This window comes from Eutrema salsugineum, unplaced genomic scaffold, assembly GCF_000478725.1.
Source record: "Eutrema salsugineum unplaced genomic scaffold, Eutsalg1_0 scaffold_2, whole genome shotgun sequence".
Classification (NCBI taxonomy): Eukaryota; Viridiplantae; Streptophyta; class Magnoliopsida; order Brassicales; family Brassicaceae; genus Eutrema; species Eutrema salsugineum.
In genome coordinates, this window is record NW_006256829.1 from 12547803 (window position 1) to 12568328 (window position 20526).

The window sequence follows — 20526 nt, forward strand, 5'->3', positions numbered from 1 at the left end:
GATTTATTTTATCCTTGCTGGTTTTTTTTTCAAAACACTTTTGAGTTTGCAAGCATTATAAAAGCCTTTTTATAAACGTACAAATCCCCACACACCACACATTATTAGAGAGAGAGGGAGAGAGAGGGAGAGAGAGGGAGAGAGAGAGAGGGAGAGAGAGAGAGAGCAAATCAAACACAAAACCCTTAAAGATAGGAGAAAGATCGTTACTCGTCACATCTTTGCTATTTCTCTGCCAAAATAAAATAAAAAAATGAGGGAGGATAGAGAAAGAGAAGAGGATGTATTGTCATTGCCTTTGGTCGGAGAAACAGGGGAGAAAAGTAGTGTTAAGGAAGAAGTGAAGAAGCAGCTATGGTTGTCGGGCCCACTCATCGGCGTAAGTCTTCTTCAGTTTTGTCTGCAAGTCATCTCCGTCATGTTTGTAGGCCATCTTGGCTCTCTTCCTCTCTCCGCTGCTTCCATCGCCACCTCTTTCGCCACCGTCACCGGTTTCAGCTTCCTCGTCAGTTTTCTTTACTTACCTTCTCCTATCTATACATAGATACATGTGTCTTAATTTAGATAATGGGTTATTTAATTTCCTTGATTTTTTTCCTATACATGCACCACTGGTTCTTGCTATGTTTTATTTCTATTGTTTTAAACCTTTAATATACCTGTAAAATGATAAATGATTAATGATTCACATATGACATATCAGGCCACCTTGTTTGAATATCCAAGTTGCGTAAGCATCTTTTCTGCCACTCTTACAGATTTAACATAAAAAACAAAACAAAACAAAAAGACATTTTGTCATTTTACGGACAAAAGTTAAATTGCCTAAATAACAACTAAGACTTTTTTTTATTTCTTTTCTTGAATGAATGCTTAAGTGAAAATCTGTTGTTTCTTTTTCCAACTTTAGCTTGAAACTCACATGTCGTGTGATTAGAATATTGAGTGATGTAAACAGGTTAAAAAGTAAAAAAATTAATTAACCAATTGCGTTGGCCGTTTACTTGTGAAGCAAGAAAAGTACACTGAATTCACTTTTATCTCCATTTCCTCATGAACAGATGGGAACAGCAAGTGCGTTAGATACACTTTGTGGCCAATCATACGGAGCAAAGATGTACGGTTTGTTAGGGATACAAATGCAAAGAGCAATGTTTGTTCTTACACTACTCTCTGTTCCTCTCTCCATCATCTGGTATAACACAGAGCATTTCCTCGTCTTCTTCGGACAAGACAAATCCATTGCTTCATTCGCTGGCTCATACGCAAGATTCATGATCCCAAGCATCTTCGCTTACGGGCTCCTTCAATGCTTCAACAGGTTTTTGCAAGCCCAAAACAATGTGTTTCCTGTAGTTATCTGCTCTGGAATCACCACTTCTCTTCATGTGCTCCTCTGTTGGGTCTTGGTTTTGAAATCTGGTTTAGGGTTTAAAGGAGCTGCTGTGGCTAACTCTATCTCGTATTGGCTTAATGTCGTTCTAATGTTCTCTTACGTCAACTTTTCGCCTTCTTGCTCACTGACTTGGACTGGTTTCTCAAAGGAGGCTCTGCATGATATCCTCCCTTTTGTGAGACTAGCTATTCCTTCTGCACTTATGGTCTGGTAAGTTAAAATGGAAAAATGAGACAGGCTTATTGATGAAACAATCCATCTTAAATCCTAGTTCTTTGTTTGAGAACAGCTTAGAGATGTGGTCTTTTGAGCTTCTGGTTCTCTTATCAGGACTTCTTCCGAACCCCGTTCTAGAAACTTCAGTCCTCTCAATCTGGTAAGAGCTATACACATAAATAACTTTGATTATCGTCAAGAGTGTTTAATCAGTTTCTTGCAGCCTTAACACAGCAGGAATAGTGTGGATGATCCCATTTGGTCTCAGTGGCGCGGCAAGGTAAAACAAATATTAACCGAATAATGTAACCTTATACCAAACTCATTATATAAATCATTAAATATCCTTTTGAAATCTGCGCAGTACGAGGGTGTCAAACGAGTTAGGAGCAGGAAATCCAAAAGTGGCTAAGCTTGCAGTGCGTGTGGTCGTGAGCATTGCAATTGCTGAAAGTATAGTGGTTGGATCTGTTTTGATATTGATAAGGAATATATGGGGACTGGCATACAGTAGTGAACCGGGAGTAGTCACTTACGTAGCCTCGATGATGCCGATTCTCGCCTTAGGCAACTTTCTAGACAATCTACAATGTGTTCTCTCAGGTTCATTTTCTTTCTTTGCTTGCAAGTAAAGGGAAACAGAAGACTCTTTATCATCACGAACTTGGTTAAAGTCCGGTTATCTTTGGTTAAGTTTGTTTATTTTTTCCGGTTAATAGGAGTTGCTAGAGGATGTGGGTGGCAGAAGATAGGAGCATTCATTAATCTTGGATCATATTATCTTGTCGGAGTTCCTTCAGGCTTGTTACTTGGTTTTCATTTTCACGTTGGTGGTCGGGTAAATTAAATTAAATTGAATTAACCCAACTTTCAGATTATTTTCGAATTAGTTAATTAGTTTCAATGTTTAACATATAAAAATATTCATTTGAAGGGGCTTTGGCTTGGAATCATATGTGCACTCGTTGTTCAAGTTATATGTCTTTCCCTTGTCACGATCTTTACAAATTGGGATGAAGAGGTAAAGAAAATGAAGTGTAGCAAAAATTCCTTTTTCCATTTTTTCATTTATTTCGTCTATACGTTTTCATTTGATATAATTTTGTTTATTTTTTAATGGATAGACCAAGAAAGCTACAAAAAGAGTTGAGTCTTCTTCAGGTGTGAAGGATTCTGCCATCGAGAACGGATCAGCTGTTGTATTTTGAGAGCTATTGAGAATTTTTATCATTTGGGGATCATTATTCATTAATGATATATTATGATTTATTAAATAAGTAAAAAAGAAAGTATTTTCCTACGAACACAAATCAACGTTTGTCACATCTCCATTCGGAATTATAAGCTTTAGAAGATAGGCTAATAGGGTGCGTTTTCTTTTTTGAAAATAGGGTGACATATATTAAAACTTTATCCTGATCATAAAACGATACAATTATCTTAATTCATGAAAATAATAACACATATATTAAACTATTATTTTCTTACGAAATTACATTTAGCCGTCACTAGCTAGTTACACTTACACTCATAATTGATACATTGTTATATATTTTCAAAACAGAAAAAATTTCAAAATTTATTCCCCTATAAACCTTACATGAGACTTTACTACCTCTGGCTTTGTGTTCCTTTTCAGTGTGAACTTTACAACGCCAAAAATTTCATTTGATTTCATTATTGATTATCACTGAGAATCCTATATAATTTTCATTTATTTCATACACAGTTTTATAAATAATTTCAGTTTCTCGTAAAAACAAAAAATTCAGTTCATTTAGTTAGTGGAATACTGTGGTTAGACTATATACATTTATGAATACCAATAATTCTATTAATATAATTTATATTCATGCATAATACATTATTTACTGAAGATAAAGGGAATGACCCAACATAATTTTAAATATTATCTAAATAAAATAATAAAAACATCATATACACACTGTTAAATAATCATGGTATTTAGAAGACTAAGTTAGTATTATTTAATTTTGAAACAAAAAAAAAAAATTAATCTATAACGGTATTAGTAAAAAAAATTGAAACACAAATCCTAGCCTCTTTTACGTTGTGGCTTTAGAAAAAAAAAAAAAAAAGAGTTAAGAAAAAAGTAAAATAAAATAAAAAGGACCGTTAACACTGTAGGATGAAAAAAGGAAACAACAATCTGATTGGCAGCTGTTAAAACTGTGAAATTGCTTTGTGGACTACACTATATATATTGCTTGTGTTGTGTTTGTGGACACACTCTCTTTCTCTTTGTCGCCTCCAATACAATTTTTCTTAAACTCTGTAAGAAAAGAAAACCTGAAACCCTATTTGTGTTTGGTTGCAGAAGACGAAAGAATGATAATGAGAGGAACAAAGAGGAAGATCGAAATCGAGAAACGCGAGACTAAACAACAACGATCCGTGGCTTGTTCTAAACGCCGGAAAACACTTTTCTCTAAAGCCGCCGATCTCTGCCGTCTCTCTGGAGCCAACATTGCAGTCTTCGTAACTTCTCCCGCCGAGAGTTCTGATGTTGTTTACTCCTTCTCCGGTTACTCCTCCGCCTCCGAGATCGCCGATTGTTACCTCAACGGCAAGCTTCCTCTCAAAACGACGACCAAGCTAGGGTTTTGGTGGCAAGACCCTGATCTCTACCGTTATTGCGACGATCTCTCCGAGATAAATCTCATCGAGGAACGTCTTGAGAGAGTGAAACAAGATTTGATGGCTTGTCTTGAGAAGAAACAAAAAACACAATCTGTCACTGGTTTCGATCAAAACCCTAACACTTCTTCTCTCGACAAGACTATCCATAGCGTGTCTTCTTCTTCAACTTCTTCTTCGCAAAACCCTAGCACTTGTTCTTCTTCACGCTTTGTTTCTGATTTCGTTCAAAGCTCCCACGCTTCTTCTCTCAGCGACATCTCTAATTCAAAATTTGCTTCTTTTGGTGATCAGGACCCAAATTACTCATCTTCACTCGACGAGATCAATGCCGGAGCTTCTTCATCGCAAATTGATCAAAACCCTAGCTTTTGGGAAAATCTCTTTAACGAACATGAGTTTGGTCTTAACAACGACTTATGGAAAACAAAGGATGACACGAACAGCTCAATGAGTCTAACGCAAGAAACACCAACAGAGCCTGTGGTCTATGATGTCGGTGGTTATGATGATGAGAAGAGCTTTTGGGAAAATCTCTTTAACGACGATGTGTTCGGTCTTAACAACGACTTCTGTGACATTTTGGCTCCAATAGCTTAAATTGTTTCATGTCTACGTGGTTAATTAGGGTTTTAATTTTTAAACTCTTTAATTAACTTCGTTCTAATCCTTTAGGTATTACCGTTTTATTTTGTTTATTTGTAATAAACATTATATGTTGATTGTTTCATTCTTGAAATTATATAAAACTATTTTCTATCAGATTTTGTCTCGTTGATTTTACAAGAATATAAAAATGGTTTGTATTAATCATTTAGGAATATCATTAACGGCCAAGCTTTGCCTAATAAAACCCAATTATCATTAAGAAGGAACATAAAAATACACACAACTCATCAAGAAACACAGAATGCTTTGTGAGAATGTCCTGAGAACTAATTGCATTCGTCTCTTTTGGCAGATCAAAAAAATCCCTCCGAAACTTCTCAATGGTGCGAGGCTTATGTTTTTAACACTACAAGTCAAGTTTTGGTGCTTTTCAATCTTGTCTTGGAGGGGATGCAGCTGTTGTTTCTCTCGCTGTACCTGCAACAAACCCGGCTTTAGACAATTTGGAAAATGATGGAAAGAGTTCTTATTTTGCTGATCATTCGTTTTTACCCATGACTAAGCTTCTGGCTGGCTTTCTCCTTCGGTTGGTGTTTGTACAGTTGTAGGTTTTAGCTTTTCTTGAGTTTGAGTTTGATCCTCTGTTTGGCTTTCACCGGAGGGAGACGAAGCTTTGAGCTGCTCTTCTGTGACCTTGAGATAATCCTCGGTTGTGTAAGCTTTTGGTGATTGAGCATCATCTGCTTATTTCAAGGAATACGGAAAACAGTAACAGTCTGGTTACAGATCAGACATTGCATGAAACAGCTCGTGGTCTAGACGAATCAAACTACTTGTTTTCATATGTCTCAGTCAAATCCTTAGCATAAGCATAGCAAACATAGAACACTCACTGGGTTCACTTGCAGTCACAGGATCTTCAGTGTTAAGAACTGGTGGTGGTCGAGGAGGACCAGGGTTCATTCTGTTCGGGTTGTACACATTAGGCGTTGAGACTTCGTCGAGGCCGATTTCACGCTCAAGGGTGCTTTTGAAATCTCTTGAAACATCCTAACAAAAACAGCCATGTAAAGCAATCAAAAACTGGCCTCGTTTTTGCCTGAGATAAATGAATGGAAAGTAAACCTGAAGCTCTCTAATCGTTGGCTGAAATGCACGCAGGGTCTTGCCAAGAGTTCGAGCTACCTGCACGGATCATAGCAAGTAGACACTTGTTCAAAGTTTTAAAACAAAACGCTAAAAGACTACCATTTTGGAGAAGAAACAGAGCTCTTTCTCTTCTCATTTCTCAAAACTCATACTCTCAAATGCTCTATAAAGAAGTCGCAAGATTTGTGGAATTCTTAATTGATAAAGATTCCGGTTTTAATCCAGAGAGATTCAAACTCAATTAAGCCAAAAGGGCATCCATTTCTAGCCTTATCTATACTCCAATTCTCCAATTCCTAAGCTGCATAAACCTTAAAAAGCTATGTATCAAATCAATCATCAAGAAGTCTAACACACACACGACACTAACCTCTGCAAGGCCTTTAGGACCAAAGACTAACAAAGCAACAACACCAATAACCAAAGCCTCAGGTGCTCCAACGCCAAACAGAGACGCACGAACCACCATACCCTTACTACATCTTCTCTTCTTCTCTGTACAGAACCACCCGATTACACAAAATTGAACAGATTTTTGCAAAAGGAATCAACTTTATGACGAGTTAGAGAAATTCGACACCTGGGTTTGAAGATTTGGGAGAGATTGAGATGCCCATATGCTTTAGACCAATGTAGGGAGAGAAACGAGAAGAACCCATGAGCGAAAACCATGAGGAGTGATTAAGTTTCGAAGCTTTATAAGAAGGTTGCAGAGAAGGAAAGGAGATAAGGTGAGATTTCGTAATCGTTGGTGAAGAAGAAGACGAAGCTATAATCTGAAAGGCCATGGCCATGGGCAGCTTCGAGATTGTATTATAAGTTCGTGATTAGCTTCGAAGAATCTAAGCCATAACTCACTTCCTCACCTTCATCACCAATGGACACAAAAAACAAATGTGATATGAAAAAAAAAGTCTAAATTATCCTTTGGAAAATCTGAATGAGAAAGTTGCAAACACAGAAACATTGTTTTTCCAATCTTCTGCAAGGAAAATGGGCCCTAAAGACGGAAGGATACCAAATTATATTTGGGCCTAGGTTACGTTAGTTGAGCTTTAGCTGATTTCCCAATTGCTTTCCAATTAATATTTAACCCCCCCCCCAAAAAAAATCTACAATAAAAAACCTAGGATTATGTAATCCTGACAAGACGTCAAAAAAAAATGTAATCCTGACAAAAAATAAAGGATAATGTAATTTTTTGCAACTGTGATAGAAATGTTAACCATGGTTCAAGCTTGGATTTTTTTTTTTTTAAAATGCAACAACATTATACGATATCTATTAGGAGTATTTTTTTTCTTTTTGGAACGTACCCATTACTCAAATAGGAGTACCTATTAGATCCAGATTCAGTTCGGTTTCAGTTCTATAGTTTATCACCAACATTTTTTCTTATAAATGGAAATTGTCACTTTTAGAAGGGAAAAAATAAGCACTTTAAATTATATAACTATCAAAATCCAAATTAACGACACATATCGAAATCTAGCTAGTGACTATTATTAGTTTCATGGTACACTCTTGTTGAACGTTTTTAATTTTCTAAAGATGTGAAACTAAGAGAGTTGAATTTATAAACATACAAAACCAAGCAATTTGAAATTTATGAAGTTACACAACCTATTTGATTCATATTTTGATTCGTATTCCATTTAACATGATATGTTTATAAACAGCGAAGAGAAAAGTTGAATTTCAGTTTGATTATCACAATATGGTTTTTTTCATCAAATATTTTTTATGAGTCTATGACAATATGGTTCATATCCTAAAAAGTAAAAATAAATAAAAAGAGTAAATTCGTTTTCCTTGTAGTTAAAAAGGAGGAAAAAAACAAAAGCGGAAAAGGAATGGCCGTCATACGCAGTTACGCACGCACGAGGGTTACTCAAAAAGCCAACACAGAAGATGGGTGTGCGCACGTGCGTTTTTTTTTTTTTTGTGTCCGATCTTTCTCCTTTTTAGTTACAAAAAGCACACAATTCATCAGACAATTGAAGACTAACATTTTTTTTTTAAGAAATGGATTATTTTAGGAACAGTAGACAAGAAAACTACATGTCAAAACTACATTTTCTTTGTATAGAACACAATAACTCTCGACTTCTCGTTATATAAAGAATGAAATTAAAAACTAACTTAAAAATTGAGAGGAGTCACATGGGAGGCCAATGATGAAGCGGCTAATCATTCATGTTACCTCACTTATTGATCGGTCCCCATATCATATGCATACATACGGCTTGGTCAACTCTTCGCACAGTCCACTATTGTATTTTTCTTTGACTATAACCATCCATTTTTTTTGACAAAATTGACTATAACCATCCATTTTAAAACAATATAGTTAAAGACAAATTAAAAACTACATATAGAAACTAGACAACGTTATTATTTTACGATATTAGTGTATACGCAATTTTTTGTATTCTAGAAATGATAATGAAAGGTTTTGTATGGGAAGAAGTATATTCACTTTCATAAATCTGAAGCTAGTTAGCAAAAAAAAATCTTAAGCTTTGATTATATAGAAAGAGAATGCTTTGCACAAATCTCTTAATGAGTTCCGGATTATTCTATAATCTTTCTATAATTAGTACCCGTTTTTTTCCTTCATATGTCATAGACGATACAGTTTCACAAGATTTGTATTCCTATTGTCTCAAAAAAACCAATTCTTTTACTTAAAAACAAGGGAAACAATGTCTCAAAAACCAATTTGACTTAAGCAATCTTTACAAAACAAAAAAATATTAATCAAATGGATTGGACTTCGCCAAGACAAATCGTTGACATGATATTGATAAATTTCTCTATTATTATCATGTTCTCTAAAGAACAAGAAGACTTTGCTCATGAAATAAATAAAAACCAAAGCTCCTTTTCTCACGATCGTCAATATTTTCTCTTGGTGTACACAATCTTGTTTCCAATGTTGGTTAATAATGGTTTTTGGAAAAATGGTTGTTTTGAATGTCTCTTTCACTTTAAATCTTAATTAGCGATTACCTTCCAAAATTATTATGTGATTGAAGATAATAAACGATAAATCATCTCATGAATGATTTTGTTTTATTAATTTTTAGCATGAAAAATGAATGATTTATCGTTTATTTTTTTCATTCATTTTACATACTAAAATAAAAATAAATAAAAAGAAGCGCGTAGGAAAGGAAATGACGTGGCAATAGCTCGTGGGAAATTGAATGAAAGCTGGACAAGATAACGACTGGAGAGAGACTGGGACCCTTCCGAGAGAGACAGAGAGAGAAATAGAGAATAGTGAGAGAGAGAGAGAGAGGAGCGAGACTCTCATCTCATCATAATCTTTGCTTTTGATTTGTTTTCTAGATCATTAGTTTTCGAATTGTTCGCTTTGATTCTTTCTCGGGAAAAATCTCTCTGAGAGATCCATCCACAAGTAGTGGTGTGAATAACCAAATCTGGATGTTATTATCGGTGAATCTGAGTCGAAAAGATGAGGAATGTCAATAATAGCGTTGAGACTGTTAACGCCGCCGCAACCGCCATCGTCACCGCCGAGTCTCGAGTCCAGCCGTCGTCTGTGCCGGTACCACTAGCTTCTTCATTTTTTTCAGAATTTTGAGTTTTTGAAATGTCTTTTTAACGGTAGATCGTGATTCCGAGATTTATAGCTTTTGTGGTCAAATTGCTGTGAAAATTTGATCTGTGCTTAGTGTGAATTTCTGGATTTTTGCTGTTTCGATTTGAGATTTAAGCTGTAAAGAGTTTGATTTTTAGCTACAATTACTCAAAATTAGATCCAACTTTCTAATTTCGTTCTATGTTTCATTTTGGGAATTTTTTTTTTTTCTGTACAAGTTACGATTTGTTAGATCAGAGCTAAGATTTATGCAACCGGTGAGCTTAGTTCGTGTGATTTTTTTTTTCTCACTTGATTTCACGTCTTTCTTACCTTTTTTATTCTCTCGTAAAAGGTAAAATGACTATGCTTGATAAAGCAAATGTGTTTTGCTTTTGCTTTTTCAATCTATATTGTGGATTTGCTTTACAAGTCATAATAGCATTCATGATTAAAAGTTAAAGCTTTCTGTTTCAAGTGTTCTTGTTTGGTAATTTCCACAGTTATTGTATAGTTTCCTCCAAAAAGCGTAGCTACAATGTTTTAGGTAACTTTAGTGTTCTTTGTCACTTTATATCAAAAGCTTCACTTGGAGAAAGTTTTGGTGAAAACAGTAATCTCTATGTCTCTTCAAAGGGAATCTAATTTCATGGTGTTTTGACTTTCTAGAAGAGAAGGTGGAGAAACTGTTGGAGCTTAAACTCATGTTTCGGATCTCAAAAGAACAACAAACGGATCGGAAATGCTATGCTTGTTGTACCTGAACCGGTCGCAACCGGAGGAGCACCGGTGGTTACAGTTCAAAACTCAGCCACTTCGTCATCAATTGTTCTTCCTTTCATAGCACCACCTTCATCTCCAGCTTCATTTCTTCAATCAGATCCATCATCGGTCTCTCATTCACCTGTTGGTCCACTGTCTCTAACCAGCAACACATTCTCCACTACAGAACCTCAATCAGTCTTTACCATTGGACCATACGCTAACGAAACTCAACCGGTTACTCCTCCGGTTTTCTCCGCCTTTATAACCGAACCATCCACCGCACCGTTCACTCCACCTCCAGAGTCATCAGTCCACATAACTACACCATCTTCCCCTGAAGTTCCCTTTGCTCAGCTTCTTACATCTTCCTTGGAGCTAACTCGGAGGAATAGTAGCGGAATGAACCAGAAGTTCTCGTCGTCACATTACGAGTTCCGGTCTAATCAGGTGTGTCCGGGAAGTCCTGGTGGTGGTAACTTAATCTCTCCTGGCTCAGTGATTTCAAACTCTGGTACATCTTCTCCTTACCCTGGTAAATCACCAATGGTTGAGTTTAGAATCGGTGAGCCACCAAAGTTTCTTGGTTTTGAGCACTTCACAGCTCGTAAATGGGGATCGAGGTTTGGCTCTGGATCGATCACTCCCGTTGGACACGGTTCAGGTGCTCTGACACCAAACGGTCCAGGGATGGTTTCTGAGAGCTTAACACCAAACAACAACAACAACACCACGTGGCCTTTGACGAGTCAGGTCTCTGAGGTGGCGTCTCTGGCTAATTCTGATCACGGGTCTGAAGTCGTTGCTGCGGATCACAGGGTTTCGTTTGAGTTAACAGGTGAAGACGTTGCACGTTGTCTTGCGAGCAAGCTGAATCGGTCGCATGATAGAATGAACAACGATGAACGGGTTGAGACGGACGAGAGAAGAAGCATCAGCTTCCAAAAGCGTGAGAACAACGTGGAGAGAGTGTCTGGAGATAGAGAGATTGAACAGCAGAGGATTCATAAGCTGAGTTCTTCTTCGATTGGATCTAGCAAAGAATTCAAATTCGACAACACGAAAGAAGAGAATATCGAGAAGGTCGCTGGAAATAGTTGGAGTTTCTTCCCTGGGTTACGATCTGGAGTCAGCTAACAAATTATAAACAGGTCTTCTTCATCTTCTTCATTACCAAGGACCAAAGAAAAACCTTTTAACAAACCTTTGAACATGGCTCAGTGAGATGGTGAGAAAAAAAGGTAAGAGATTGGGTTTCTAACAACTTATACACACTGAATAAATAAGCTTAGCTTTTGGTTTGCAGTTGTTGTAAGAACAACTTCTGCACTGATGTATTTAGTAACTCTGGAATATTCTTGGATCAGTTCTTAGCCTCCTACATCTAATATTGTTACATCTCGTTACATTCATATAGCGTTGTGAAATAATTGTTTATCTTTCGTTATAGTTTCGCTAAAACATTTTCATTTTCTTGTTATTTTTTGGCTGATATATACTTGTTTTTCCCGTTTATAGTAGTAACTAGTAAGTTAACTAATAAAACCGTCAACTACATAAACTGGATATATTGGAGAAAACATCAAAATAATATAGGAAAAAGAAAACAAGAAATACATCTAGATTTCGATTAATCCTAAAACCAAACCGGACCGATTAAACCAAAAAGGAAGAAAAAACAAGAACACTGTGACTACTGTCTGGGGAAGTAACTAAACCGGTTTCAGTTCTCCTTGTCGGAACCGTAATACCTCTTGAAAGCTCGCGGGAGATAAACCGGAATCAGAACACCAAATATATTAAACGACCAAACCCCTAAATTCACCGCCGCCAAAACTTTCCCGGCGTACATCCGCCGCACAGAAACCGTCCCCGTCCCATACTCGGGAGTTTCTCTAGAGAACTCGCTCATATTCCACTCCACGAGCGTCAAAACCCTCCTCGCGTTATAAACGATCGGCACGAAGATCCGAGCCGGAGCGGAGAAGCCACACGTGGCGGCTAATCCCTCCATGAAAACCTGACTCGCCAAAAGAAACACGTGCGGCGCGGCGGCGCTCACGCCGCGTTTATCGTCCTCGATGAGTCCTTCGAAGATGTAGCAGATCGGAATCAAGAGCCCTACGATCCCTGCAGATGCTACGTAGACGCGGAAGATTTTGTTGGTGGGGCTTGTGAGAGGAGCGTCGCGATTGGGATTGTTGTGTGGAGGGAAGATTAGTTTGGCGAGGAAGAAGAAGTAGATGAGTGTGACGAGTGTGAATATAAAATCTTCGATCGTGACCAGACCGCTTGCGGAGAGGACGATGATTATCGCGAGGATGTTTAGTCGTTGGAACGAGAAGAATCCGGCGGTTTTTCCGGCGACTGTTGAGCCGTGGTGTTCTTCTTCTTTTGGTAAGGCTATGTCGTTGTAAGTCGGACCGACACCTCCAGACATTGTTTTTTGTGGTTTTTTTTTGGATTTTTGTCTGAGAGAGAAGATGGGTTTTTGGTTTTTTTTTTTGTTTTCTCGGGAAAATGTGGTGAGAAAATTTTTAAGGTGGAGAGGAAAGATAAAAGGGAAAGAGAGTGAAGATGTGGGACACGTGGCGGATGGAAGGAGCTTTGAATGGAAGAGGTTTAGTGACGTGGAGGATTCGCAGAACCGGTGTTTTTGTTGTCTATTGTCCTCACGATTATTTGTTTAATGAGATTAACATAAAGAGTAATTTATTTATTTATACCTATGTTTAAGGATATGATTAAACTTAGCTATTTGAGGACAAATCTAAAGCTAGTAAACCAGTTTTTGTAAAGAGGCCAAAATAATTTAAAGTGTTGGAAATATCAAAATCAAAGGAAAAGATGGATCAAGAACAAAAGACACATTTTTGTGCTTCTTTGTCGGAAAATAAACTTAAGCTCAAAACCTACTTGGATCTGAATTTCTGGCTAAGTCTGTCCCTAATCTCTTCAGCCACTCGCCGAGCTTCTTCCACAGTCCCTTTAACCTTCATCGTAGAGATATTTCTGATCTCATCAATCTTCAAGCTCGTTTGTTTCCCCATTTCTTCAGCTTTTGACTTGGTTTTCATTTTGAAGTCTCTGGCTTTGTTCTCTATTCCATAAACTTGTTCTTTCAAGGCTGAGATCAAAAGACCTATCTTTTCTATGATCAAGTAGATTACTTCTCTGCATTTTTCTCCTACCTCTTTCGCCATCTTCTTGAGCTGAGCAACCAGGTTTTCAGCTCTTTTCATGGTTCCTTCGACGGTATATTGCTTTCCCGCGTTCAACCAGGTAGACTCGGTTGTTGTCTGTTCATGGAGGTCACTGTCAACAACTACTTTTAAGCCATACTTTTCCCAACGTCCTCTAGCTTCTTCTAGTACTTTTGCTTGTTCTCTTGCTCTTCTCGCTTCATCCGCAGCCCAATTCCTGCAAAACAAACTCAAACCCGTAAATGACCTGGAGAGCAGACCTCTCTAATTTTGATTTTGACATTCTCCAAATGAAGATTTTTGAGTTTCACACTTTCACTAATCAATGTAAAGAGGCTATGTTATCAAACTATTAGGAAAATTCTATTGTCTCTATCTAGAGTGAAAACTACAGTCTAATCCTCTTTTGCTTCTATCTCACTATGTAAATTTCATTCATTTCTTGAGTTAAGCCCTGTTCGTGATCATTTTTTATTTTGTTTGGCAAAGAAATGAAGAAATTTTAAGATGATATTTTCTATACCTGGCTATGGATAAAGCTTTCCTTTCGACTTCAAGCTCATTTTGCAACCGGAGTATCTCTTGATTCTCATCCTCCACTTGCTTTTCAAGTCTATCAAACCTTTCCTTCTCGTACGACATCTCTGTCTTGTTACTCACAAGGCTTTGAAGTTGTTCCTCAAGCTCATTTCGTAATCTTGCAAGAGCCTCCATCTCTGTTTCAATAGACGTGCGTTCTTTCTCCAATGCAAGAGTCTCCTCTTCTTTCTCGACTTTAAGTCTTGCCAGCTCCGACTTGGCTTCTTCAGCCAATTTCTCCACTGCATCAACTATTTCTTTCTCTATTAAAAGCTCTTTCTCGAAGCTAGTATTAATATCTTTCTCGACCTGAGCCACCAGCGCTGTATGTGCAGAAACCACGTTTTCAGCCATAGCCTCTGCTTCGATACGAGCTAGCTCCTCGCTGACTACTTCAAAAGCTTCGCCAATTGCAAGAGACAAAGCTGTTTGTGCTTTTGTAACTGCTTTAGACGGTTGAAACAATCTGGTACGCCCTAGACGGAGACGGGGATGTCAAAAAATATTATTACTGGTACGCCCTAGATGTGAAAGTTTAAAGATATTATTACTTAAGAAGCGAGAACCTCACTCACCAAAAGCAAGTGCTGTTATTCCGTCTTCTCCAGCAGATAAGTCAGCTATCAGGGCAGGCCATGCTTCTGGGTCGATTTTATCAATGTCAAGAAAACCAGAAAGCTGGTACAACTTCTGAAAAATGAAACGTGAGTTGTATAAGGTTTACGATGCTCTAATGACTAAATTTGGCAAAGCCAAAGGGAAGGAATAGTCAGAGAACCTTGCTATCAGCTTCTGGGAGCTGTCGGAATTCCAAAGCCATCTTCCAGCTCAAAAGATCCTGACGTGCAAGAGGGCTGCAGAGATATACGAAGAGTGGATATTACATAGCTAAAGCTACACTTTTCTTTATAGCTTATAAGCTTGAATGAAAATCAAGAACATATCTACCTTTCTGGTGAGAACGTAAACTGACTGCTCTCAGCAGAAGGCATGTTGTGGTTAGAGAGTTTGCTTGAGATAAGTCCTGCCTCTGCCAAACCTATACTATCCAGTGAAAAATGAAGAAAACAAATTGAACATAACCTTCACTGATTCAGCATCAATGTTAAGAGGAAAAAAACCAATAATCACCTTGAATGAATGGAAAATCAGGATCTTCAGGTGTAATATCATCAAATGCAAGTTCAGTAACATTCTCTATGTACATGGCAGGATAAACTTTTGATGCTGAGTTCCTGTAACCGATGATGATATTTTCACGATGTGAGGCAATGAAATATTTCATAATATTTCACGAGTAGGAGAAAATTTTATTTTTTGATGGTTACCTCGATAGAACATTGCTTGCGGAAACCACCCAACGAGCGAATTCACGACGTGTACATAAATCATAAGGCAGGGCATCAGATTCAATAACCTGAAAATTAAGCAGGTATGCAATCAGTTCTTAACACATCAAAACATCGTTGCATTGCTAGAGTAGTTCAAAATAATCTCAAAGCCAAAGCAATACCTTTAGCGCTTGTAAAGCTGCAAAAATTTGACTTTGAACTGGGTCCACAACCGTTGGAAAGATAGGTTTTAAGGGGTTTGCTTGTGGAACTGTGGAAGGAGCAGGTATTCCTGTATAAGAGCGAAGTTTCTGCTTCTCGTCTGAGGTTGGAGAGGCATGTGTAGATACTCCATCCAACTCTGTCGATGATGTGTATCTCTCAGCTGGGCTTTCTGATGCTTTGTCCACCTCGTGATTCCCTTTGCTTGTAGCCGCGGCATCGGACGCCACATCTATGTCATCCCGAGACAAAACTGGAAAATCTAAACTAACATCCAGAAAAGGGAACGCTTGTTAACCATGCAAGCACATTGACAGGTAAGTCAAAGAAGAAAATGAGAGAACACAGATGACGTATAGGACCAAATTGCTCTATAAATCTCGCACCAAAGAGCTTAACCAAGAACTCGATAGATGGAAACACAATAACCTAGGTTCATATCGTCCTACAATCTATCAAACTTGGTATCATTGACGAATGTCTGAAGATGAAAAGAAGTTATAAAGTCAGTGACCATACCTCTATAGCTTTCTTGGTTATCTTGATCTGTCGCATGATTTTCCTCATGCTCAGGTGTGCTAATATGATCACTTGAACTTTCAGTAACCCTGGTCATCATCATTTCTACTTTTGGTCCTTAACATTCACCAAAATTCGATACTTTATTTTTTGGGATCTATCAATTTTCATGGCTAATCATAGTGAATGAAGAAGGTTAAGGAGCATACTTGAAACGTTTCGTTTGTATGATAGAGCTGCGAAAGTTAGCCCAGCGAAAAGAACCATTCCGGCTACTCCAGATAACAAGGTTCCTGAAATCAAATTCCTTGAAGAAAAATTCATCAACCCAAACCAAAAAATCAGCTGCTTGGAGAGTGGAAAGCAAAAATCCGTAAAAGAAAGCAAAATTTCGTACCTTTAAACCAATCGCCAGTCTTCTCATCGTCTCCCGAATCAGACCACCCACGAAAACGATCCGACCCGTTTCTCCCATCCAAATCGCGACCCGATTCTGTGTTCTGCGCAACGCATAACATCCGAAGACGGCGACTGAGCTTCGTCATCTTCGGTCTCGCCGGAGCAGCTCTGAATCTACCATGATTAAGGGCAATCCTGAGCTGGAGAGAGCTTGGCGTCCATGTAGCCATCGTAGACGACATATCTCACCTACGATTCGAACAAAAATCGCATGACCTGATCACTGATTTTTCCCAGGCGATTACATTTTACGCTTTTCTTTGCTCCCGTTGCTTCATAGACGAGACAAGAATATTGATACGAAGCTTTCGTATAATTACGAAAACGGTCCTTTTATTATCTAATATTTTTAAATTTCATAAACCATAATTTTGTATTAGTTTAGCCACCCATTATTTCTTAGATGAGAGATTTCTGGCCGGAACAATTAACAAAACATCCCCATCCCAAGTGAAAATCGAACTAGGGGTTCTTCAACACATATTTTAGGTTGCCAAAATACACAATAAAAAGCAAATAATAGATTTTTCCATAACACAAAAATTCTCATCAAAATAACTAATTGCAATAAGTAGCAAAATTACATTTGAACCCAAAAAAAGGAAATTACATTCCTAGGAACTAAAAAAAAAGGTATTGAAATTACATGGAAATTCACATGTTAAAAGTATAGAACTTAATTTCTGATCTAAAATTTTTATTTTGAAAATTCTTCTTAAAATTTGTGCGTTAATGTAGTAATCTAAAGTGGTCGTACAATTAGAGGCAAACCGAAACCGGGTCTAAGAGAGAGCATATACTTCGGAGAATGACGATAACCGGGAGAAACCGAAATCTCGAACCGAGACAAAACCAACGACAAGACAATCTTGTACTCCATGGTGGTCAAGTTCCGACCAATACACATCCTCCCTCCGAAACCAAACGGCATAAAACCCATCTTGTTCTTACAACCACCGTGCAAATTACCGTCGAACCTCTCCGGCTTAAACTCGTTGACGTCGTCTCCCCATAACTCGGCGTCGTGGTGCATCGCCACCACATCGATCCAAATGTTTGTCCCGTTCGGAATCACCCGACCGTTCACTTCAATGTCTCTCCGAGCTTGTCTTTGTGCGTTCGGCGCCGGCGGATATAGCCGGAGAACCTCGTTCATCACCCAGCTCATCTGTCCAAAACATTATTCCAAAATTTTATTAATTACAGTATTCGTTAATAGAGATTTAATTAAGTGTATCGCTATTCACTAATCACTAATGACACACGTTTTAGTTGTGGATAAAAAATACAAACAGAATTTCCATTATGAAATGGATTTTCCACGTGGAGATGAGGTGGCAGGTCTATGATTGGTCAGCGCAGTCGTTGACTAGTTATAGGCTACGCGCTCTATGGACTTCTATGTGACCCTTGACTTTGACCACATTGATCAGATGTGTATCAATTAAAATTCTAATCTCTTACTTAATTATTTTCTTCAGAAACATTAAACATTAATTTATGTACTTATCAGTCTACATATATGCATTAAATAGTGTGAACATGCCTAGGTAGACATTTTTCTTTTCTTTATTTTGTGAACGCGGTCGACTAAAGTTATGATATAGTGTATGCATGCATATAATTTTAATTAAACCACGTGGATTGTTTGGTAACGTACCTTTTTTAGTCCGGCAAGTTTGTTATACTCGATCTCGGAATCTCCGATGACTTGTCTGATCTCGTCTCTGAGCGTGTCTTGCCACTCGGGATGGATCGCAAGAAGCATGAACGTCCACGTAAGCGCTAAAGCCGTTGTCTCGTGGCCAGCGAAGAAGAACGTTTTGCATTCGTCCACAAGCTCCGTCGCCGTAAACTTCCACTTATCGGCCTTTAGCAACATTCCTAGAAGATCGTGATGATGATGGTCTTGATCTCCTTCGACAACCAGAGATCTCTTCCGTTCGTTTATGATGGACAAAAGAAGACCGTCGATCTCTTTACCTAGCTCCTTGGCTTTAAGTGTTTGCTTGAAAGCCAAAACGTTGCTAAACGGTACGCCTACGTAGCGGTTCGAGTTGAAGAGAGCGAATTGCATGGCTCTTAGGTTTTTGAGGACTTGAGTTCCGTTTTCTCCTCGAACTCCGAAACTTGTCTTGGCGATTATCTCACCAGCTGTTCCTATGATCTCGTTCTCCATGTCGAATTCGAGATTGCCAGAGTTTATTTGTATGCACCATCGGTCCAACATGTTTGAAGTTGATTCCACCATCATGTTTGTCATAGTCTATGTTTAAAGAAAATTAATTCAAAAAAAAAAGTAATGAGAAAAAGAGAAATTTTGATTTGAATGAGTCTTATATTCTAGTCTTTTCAACATCATAAGACCTTGAAATTTCTATGTCATGGAAAATGGAGGCTCGTGCTTTTAGGAAAGGACTACATATAATAAAGTCTAAATTGTTGAACTAGATTAGTCATCTTATTAATTTTCTTTCTTTTGGACTCTTACCAATGTAAACGACCTGATATTTTTTTTTTAAAAAAAATCTACTCATATATACCTTAAGATTAAGAGGGGAAAATGCAGGAGTGATGATATGGCGATGACGTGTCCAATCATCGCCTTCAACCATAACCAAACCGGTACCAAACATTGGCTCTCTATCTTTCTTGAAAACATTTGGTTTTCCCCAACTCTTCCCCAATACTCCTTTCGACATAACACTCAAGAATTCAGGATCCGCCACGTACACAAACGGCTCTATGCCTAGCCAGTACACAAACACTTTCCCTGCATTACATAACACAACCATTTCTCTATGTTAATATTCACATTTAGTAGTAGTCCAAAAATGTTGGTAGCTAGCTAAATCGATTATAGAAATGTTGTTTTAATTACACACTTAAGAAGAAAATGATCCTTCTATACGATTAAAAACCATCACAAAAATTATCAAGGATTGATACTAGATCTAGAAAATTATGGTATTGAGAGATATTATTTACCGTATTGTTGTTGCCAAAGAGCGAAATGTGGAAGTGCGATTGAATGTATGTCATGGTTGATTATGATGGAAGATTTGCTCTTCTCCGCTACCAAGGCCGTCTTTAGCTTCTTCATGTCATTAAGGTTTCCTAAAGGAAAACTAGGAGGTGGACCAACGAATCCGTTTTCTCTAAGCTTCTTTTGAGCTCGAACTGGCAATATGCAGCAACGTAGAAAGAGCTTCAAGAACATAAGGCTAAGAACTACGACGAAAATATTGAAGAACATGTAGCAAAACCGAGACACGTCAAGAAACTGATCCATCTTGAATATCTCTCCAAATGTGTAAAAATAGATATATATCGATATGTGTGTGTGTATTGTTGTGAAGATTTTGTATATGCGGTAAGTGATTTTTGGTGCAATATGGGGTGTTGTATTCAGAATATTTGCAGATGAAACATGGGCATAAACCAAATGAGGTATTTATAGATGTTTTTTAGGTTCGGGTGTAGAATAATGTCAGACTTGGACCAACGAGAGTCTCTTCGCTCTTTTAATTTATTATATTGTTGGGACTTGGGAGTTTGGTTGAACAAAATAAAACTATATAATTGGGATTTTATTTTATTGTATATTGTCACATAAACGCTTCTTTACCACTTTCTGGTCAAACATTATCGGCATTTAGCCTCCTTGTCTTTTTTCTTTCTATAGTGTTTTGTAGAGTTTTTTTTTGTTCTTGTCTAGTTTCTCCGGCTGCTTTTTTGAATTAATTGAAAGTGATGTGAATGTAAGGATGTTGTATTTAAATCCATAAAGACAATAGGTTAATCAGAACTTACCTT

The 20526-nt window shown here is 37.8% G+C and overlaps 7 protein-coding genes across 13 annotated transcripts; 3 read left to right on the top strand and 4 right to left on the bottom strand.

Moving 5' to 3' along the window:
* The first annotated feature begins 77 nt into the window (after positions 1-77).
* LOC18017704 (protein DETOXIFICATION 16) lies at positions 78-2922 on the top strand. The gene is made up of 8 exons (XM_006401759.2): positions 78-505; positions 1062-1606; positions 1686-1772; positions 1836-1892; positions 1977-2215; positions 2332-2450; positions 2547-2633; positions 2737-2922. Exons 1-8 carry the CDS (start codon positions 254-256, stop codon positions 2818-2820), a joined length of 1470 nt encoding a protein of 489 aa, XP_006401822.1. The 5' UTR covers positions 78-253; the 3' UTR covers positions 2821-2922.
* A 1039-nt stretch (positions 2923-3961) lies between these two features.
* LOC18017705 (agamous-like MADS-box protein AGL62) lies at positions 3962-4870 on the top strand. The gene has a single exon (XM_006401760.2). The coding sequence runs from the start codon at positions 3962-3964 to the stop codon at positions 4868-4870; it is 909 nt and encodes a 302-aa protein (XP_006401823.2).
* A 178-nt stretch (positions 4871-5048) lies between these two features.
* LOC18016365 (sec-independent protein translocase protein TATB, chloroplastic) lies at positions 5049-6970 on the bottom strand. 4 transcript variants are annotated; one of them, XM_006401761.2, is made up of 6 exons: positions 6609-6970; positions 6399-6523; positions 6005-6064; positions 5773-5929; positions 5432-5619; positions 5049-5356 (listed from the first exon to the last, which is right to left on the bottom strand). In XM_006401761.2, the coding sequence occupies exons 1-5, from the start codon at positions 6820-6822 to the stop codon at positions 5438-5440; spliced, it is 738 nt and encodes a 245-aa protein (XP_006401824.1). In that variant the 5' UTR covers positions 6823-6970; the 3' UTR covers positions 5049-5356; positions 5432-5437. The 4 variants fall into 4 exon arrangements, with proteins under 4 accessions (XP_006401824.1, XP_024012681.1, XP_024012680.1 ...); XM_024156913.1 differs by having other exon boundaries at positions 5432-5622; XM_024156912.1 differs by having other exon boundaries at positions 5116-5358; positions 5445-5619.
* Positions 6971-9306: 2336 nt separating this feature from the next.
* On the top strand, positions 9307-11853 carry LOC18016366. 2 transcript variants are annotated; one of them, XM_006401762.2, is made up of 2 exons: positions 9307-9602; positions 10305-11853. In XM_006401762.2, exons 1-2 carry the CDS (start codon positions 9510-9512, stop codon positions 11532-11534), a joined length of 1323 nt encoding a protein of 440 aa, XP_006401825.1. In that variant the 5' UTR covers positions 9307-9509; the 3' UTR covers positions 11535-11853. The 2 variants fall into 2 exon arrangements, with proteins under 2 accessions (XP_006401825.1, XP_024011709.1); XM_024155941.1 differs by having other exon boundaries at positions 9315-9602; positions 10308-11853.
* A 62-nt stretch (positions 11854-11915) lies between these two features.
* On the bottom strand, positions 11916-12919 carry LOC18016367. Its single transcript, XM_006401763.2, has one exon. The coding sequence runs from the start codon at positions 12835-12837 to the stop codon at positions 12121-12123; it is 717 nt and encodes a 238-aa protein (XP_006401826.1). The 5' UTR covers positions 12838-12919; the 3' UTR covers positions 11916-12120.
* A 266-nt stretch (positions 12920-13185) lies between these two features.
* LOC18016368 (myosin-11) lies at positions 13186-16982 on the bottom strand. Of its 3 annotated transcripts, none has more exons than XM_006401764.2 (11): positions 16649-16982; positions 16461-16544; positions 16252-16368; positions 15693-15994; positions 15508-15596; positions 15311-15414; positions 15128-15218; positions 14958-15033; positions 14755-14869; positions 14124-14655; positions 13186-13817 (listed from the first exon to the last, which is right to left on the bottom strand). In XM_006401764.2, the coding sequence occupies exons 1-11, from the start codon at positions 16890-16892 to the stop codon at positions 13310-13312; spliced, it is 2262 nt and encodes a 753-aa protein (XP_006401827.1). In that variant the 5' UTR covers positions 16893-16982; the 3' UTR covers positions 13186-13309. The 3 variants fall into 3 exon arrangements, with proteins under 3 accessions (XP_006401827.1, XP_024011804.1, XP_024011803.1); XM_024156036.1 differs by having other exon boundaries at positions 16461-16558; positions 16649-16936; XM_024156035.1 differs by having other exon boundaries at positions 16252-16340; positions 16461-16558; positions 16649-16935.
* Positions 16983-17371: 389 nt separating this feature from the next.
* LOC18016369 (cytokinin hydroxylase) lies at positions 17372-20039 on the bottom strand. The gene is made up of 4 exons (XM_006401765.2): positions 19699-20039; positions 19254-19483; positions 18371-18976; positions 17372-17878 (listed from the first exon to the last, which is right to left on the bottom strand). Exons 1-4 carry the CDS (start codon positions 20000-20002, stop codon positions 17453-17455), a joined length of 1566 nt encoding a protein of 521 aa, XP_006401828.1. The 5' UTR covers positions 20003-20039; the 3' UTR covers positions 17372-17452.
* Positions 20040-20526: the final 487 nt, after the last annotated feature.

Excerpts from the sequence above, each read along its gene's own strand:
- LOC18017704 (XM_006401759.2), top strand. The coding sequence starts at position 254 with ATGAGGGAGGATAGAGAAAGAGAAGAGGATGTATTGTCATTGCCTTTG. Across the intron at positions 2,216-2,331 it reads TCTACAATGTGTTCTCTCAG|GAGTTGCTAGAGGATGTGGG; the intron begins GTTCATTTTCTT and ends TCCGGTTAATAG. Across the intron at positions 2,634-2,736 it reads TTACAAATTGGGATGAAGAG|ACCAAGAAAGCTACAAAAAG; the intron begins GTAAAGAAAATG and ends TTTAATGGATAG.
- LOC18017705 (XM_006401760.2), top strand. The coding sequence starts at position 3,962 with ATGATAATGAGAGGAACAAAGAGGAAGATCGAAATCGAGAAACGCGAG.
- LOC18016365 (XM_024156911.1), bottom strand. The coding sequence starts at position 6,822 with ATGGCCATGGCCTTTCAGATTATAGCTTCGTCTTCTTCTTCACCAACG. Across the intron at positions 6,065-6,398 it reads GTCCTAAAGGCCTTGCAGAG|GTAGCTCGAACTCTTGGCAA; the intron begins GTTAGTGTCGTG and ends TGATCCGTGCAG. Across the intron at positions 5,623-5,772 it reads TGTGACTGCAAGTGAACCCA|CAGATGATGCTCAATCACCA; the intron begins GTGAGTGTTCTA and ends CCTTGAAATAAG.
- LOC18016366 (XM_006401762.2), top strand. The coding sequence starts at position 9,510 with ATGAGGAATGTCAATAATAGCGTTGAGACTGTTAACGCCGCCGCAACC. Across the intron at positions 9,603-10,304 it reads TCCAGCCGTCGTCTGTGCCG|AAGAGAAGGTGGAGAAACTG; the intron begins GTACCACTAGCT and ends TTGACTTTCTAG.
- LOC18016367 (XM_006401763.2), bottom strand. The coding sequence starts at position 12,837 with ATGTCTGGAGGTGTCGGTCCGACTTACAACGACATAGCCTTACCAAAA.
- LOC18016368 (XM_006401764.2), bottom strand. The coding sequence starts at position 16,892 with ATGTCGTCTACGATGGCTACATGGACGCCAAGCTCTCTCCAGCTCAGG. Across the intron at positions 15,219-15,310 it reads TGATTTTCCATTCATTCAAG|GTTTGGCAGAGGCAGGACTT; the intron begins GTGATTATTGGT and ends TGGATAGTATAG. Across the intron at positions 13,818-14,123 it reads AAAGCTTTATCCATAGCCAG|GAATTGGGCTGCGGATGAAG; the intron begins GTATAGAAAATA and ends TTTGTTTTGCAG.
- LOC18016369 (XM_006401765.2), bottom strand. The coding sequence starts at position 20,002 with ATGGATCAGTTTCTTGACGTGTCTCGGTTTTGCTACATGTTCTTCAAT. Across the intron at positions 19,484-19,698 it reads TCTTTGGCAACAACAATACG|GGAAAGTGTTTGTGTACTGG; the intron begins GTAAATAATATC and ends TATGTAATGCAG. Across the intron at positions 17,879-18,370 it reads AACTTGCCGGACTAAAAAAG|ATGAGCTGGGTGATGAACGA; the intron begins GTACGTTACCAA and ends TGTTTTGGACAG.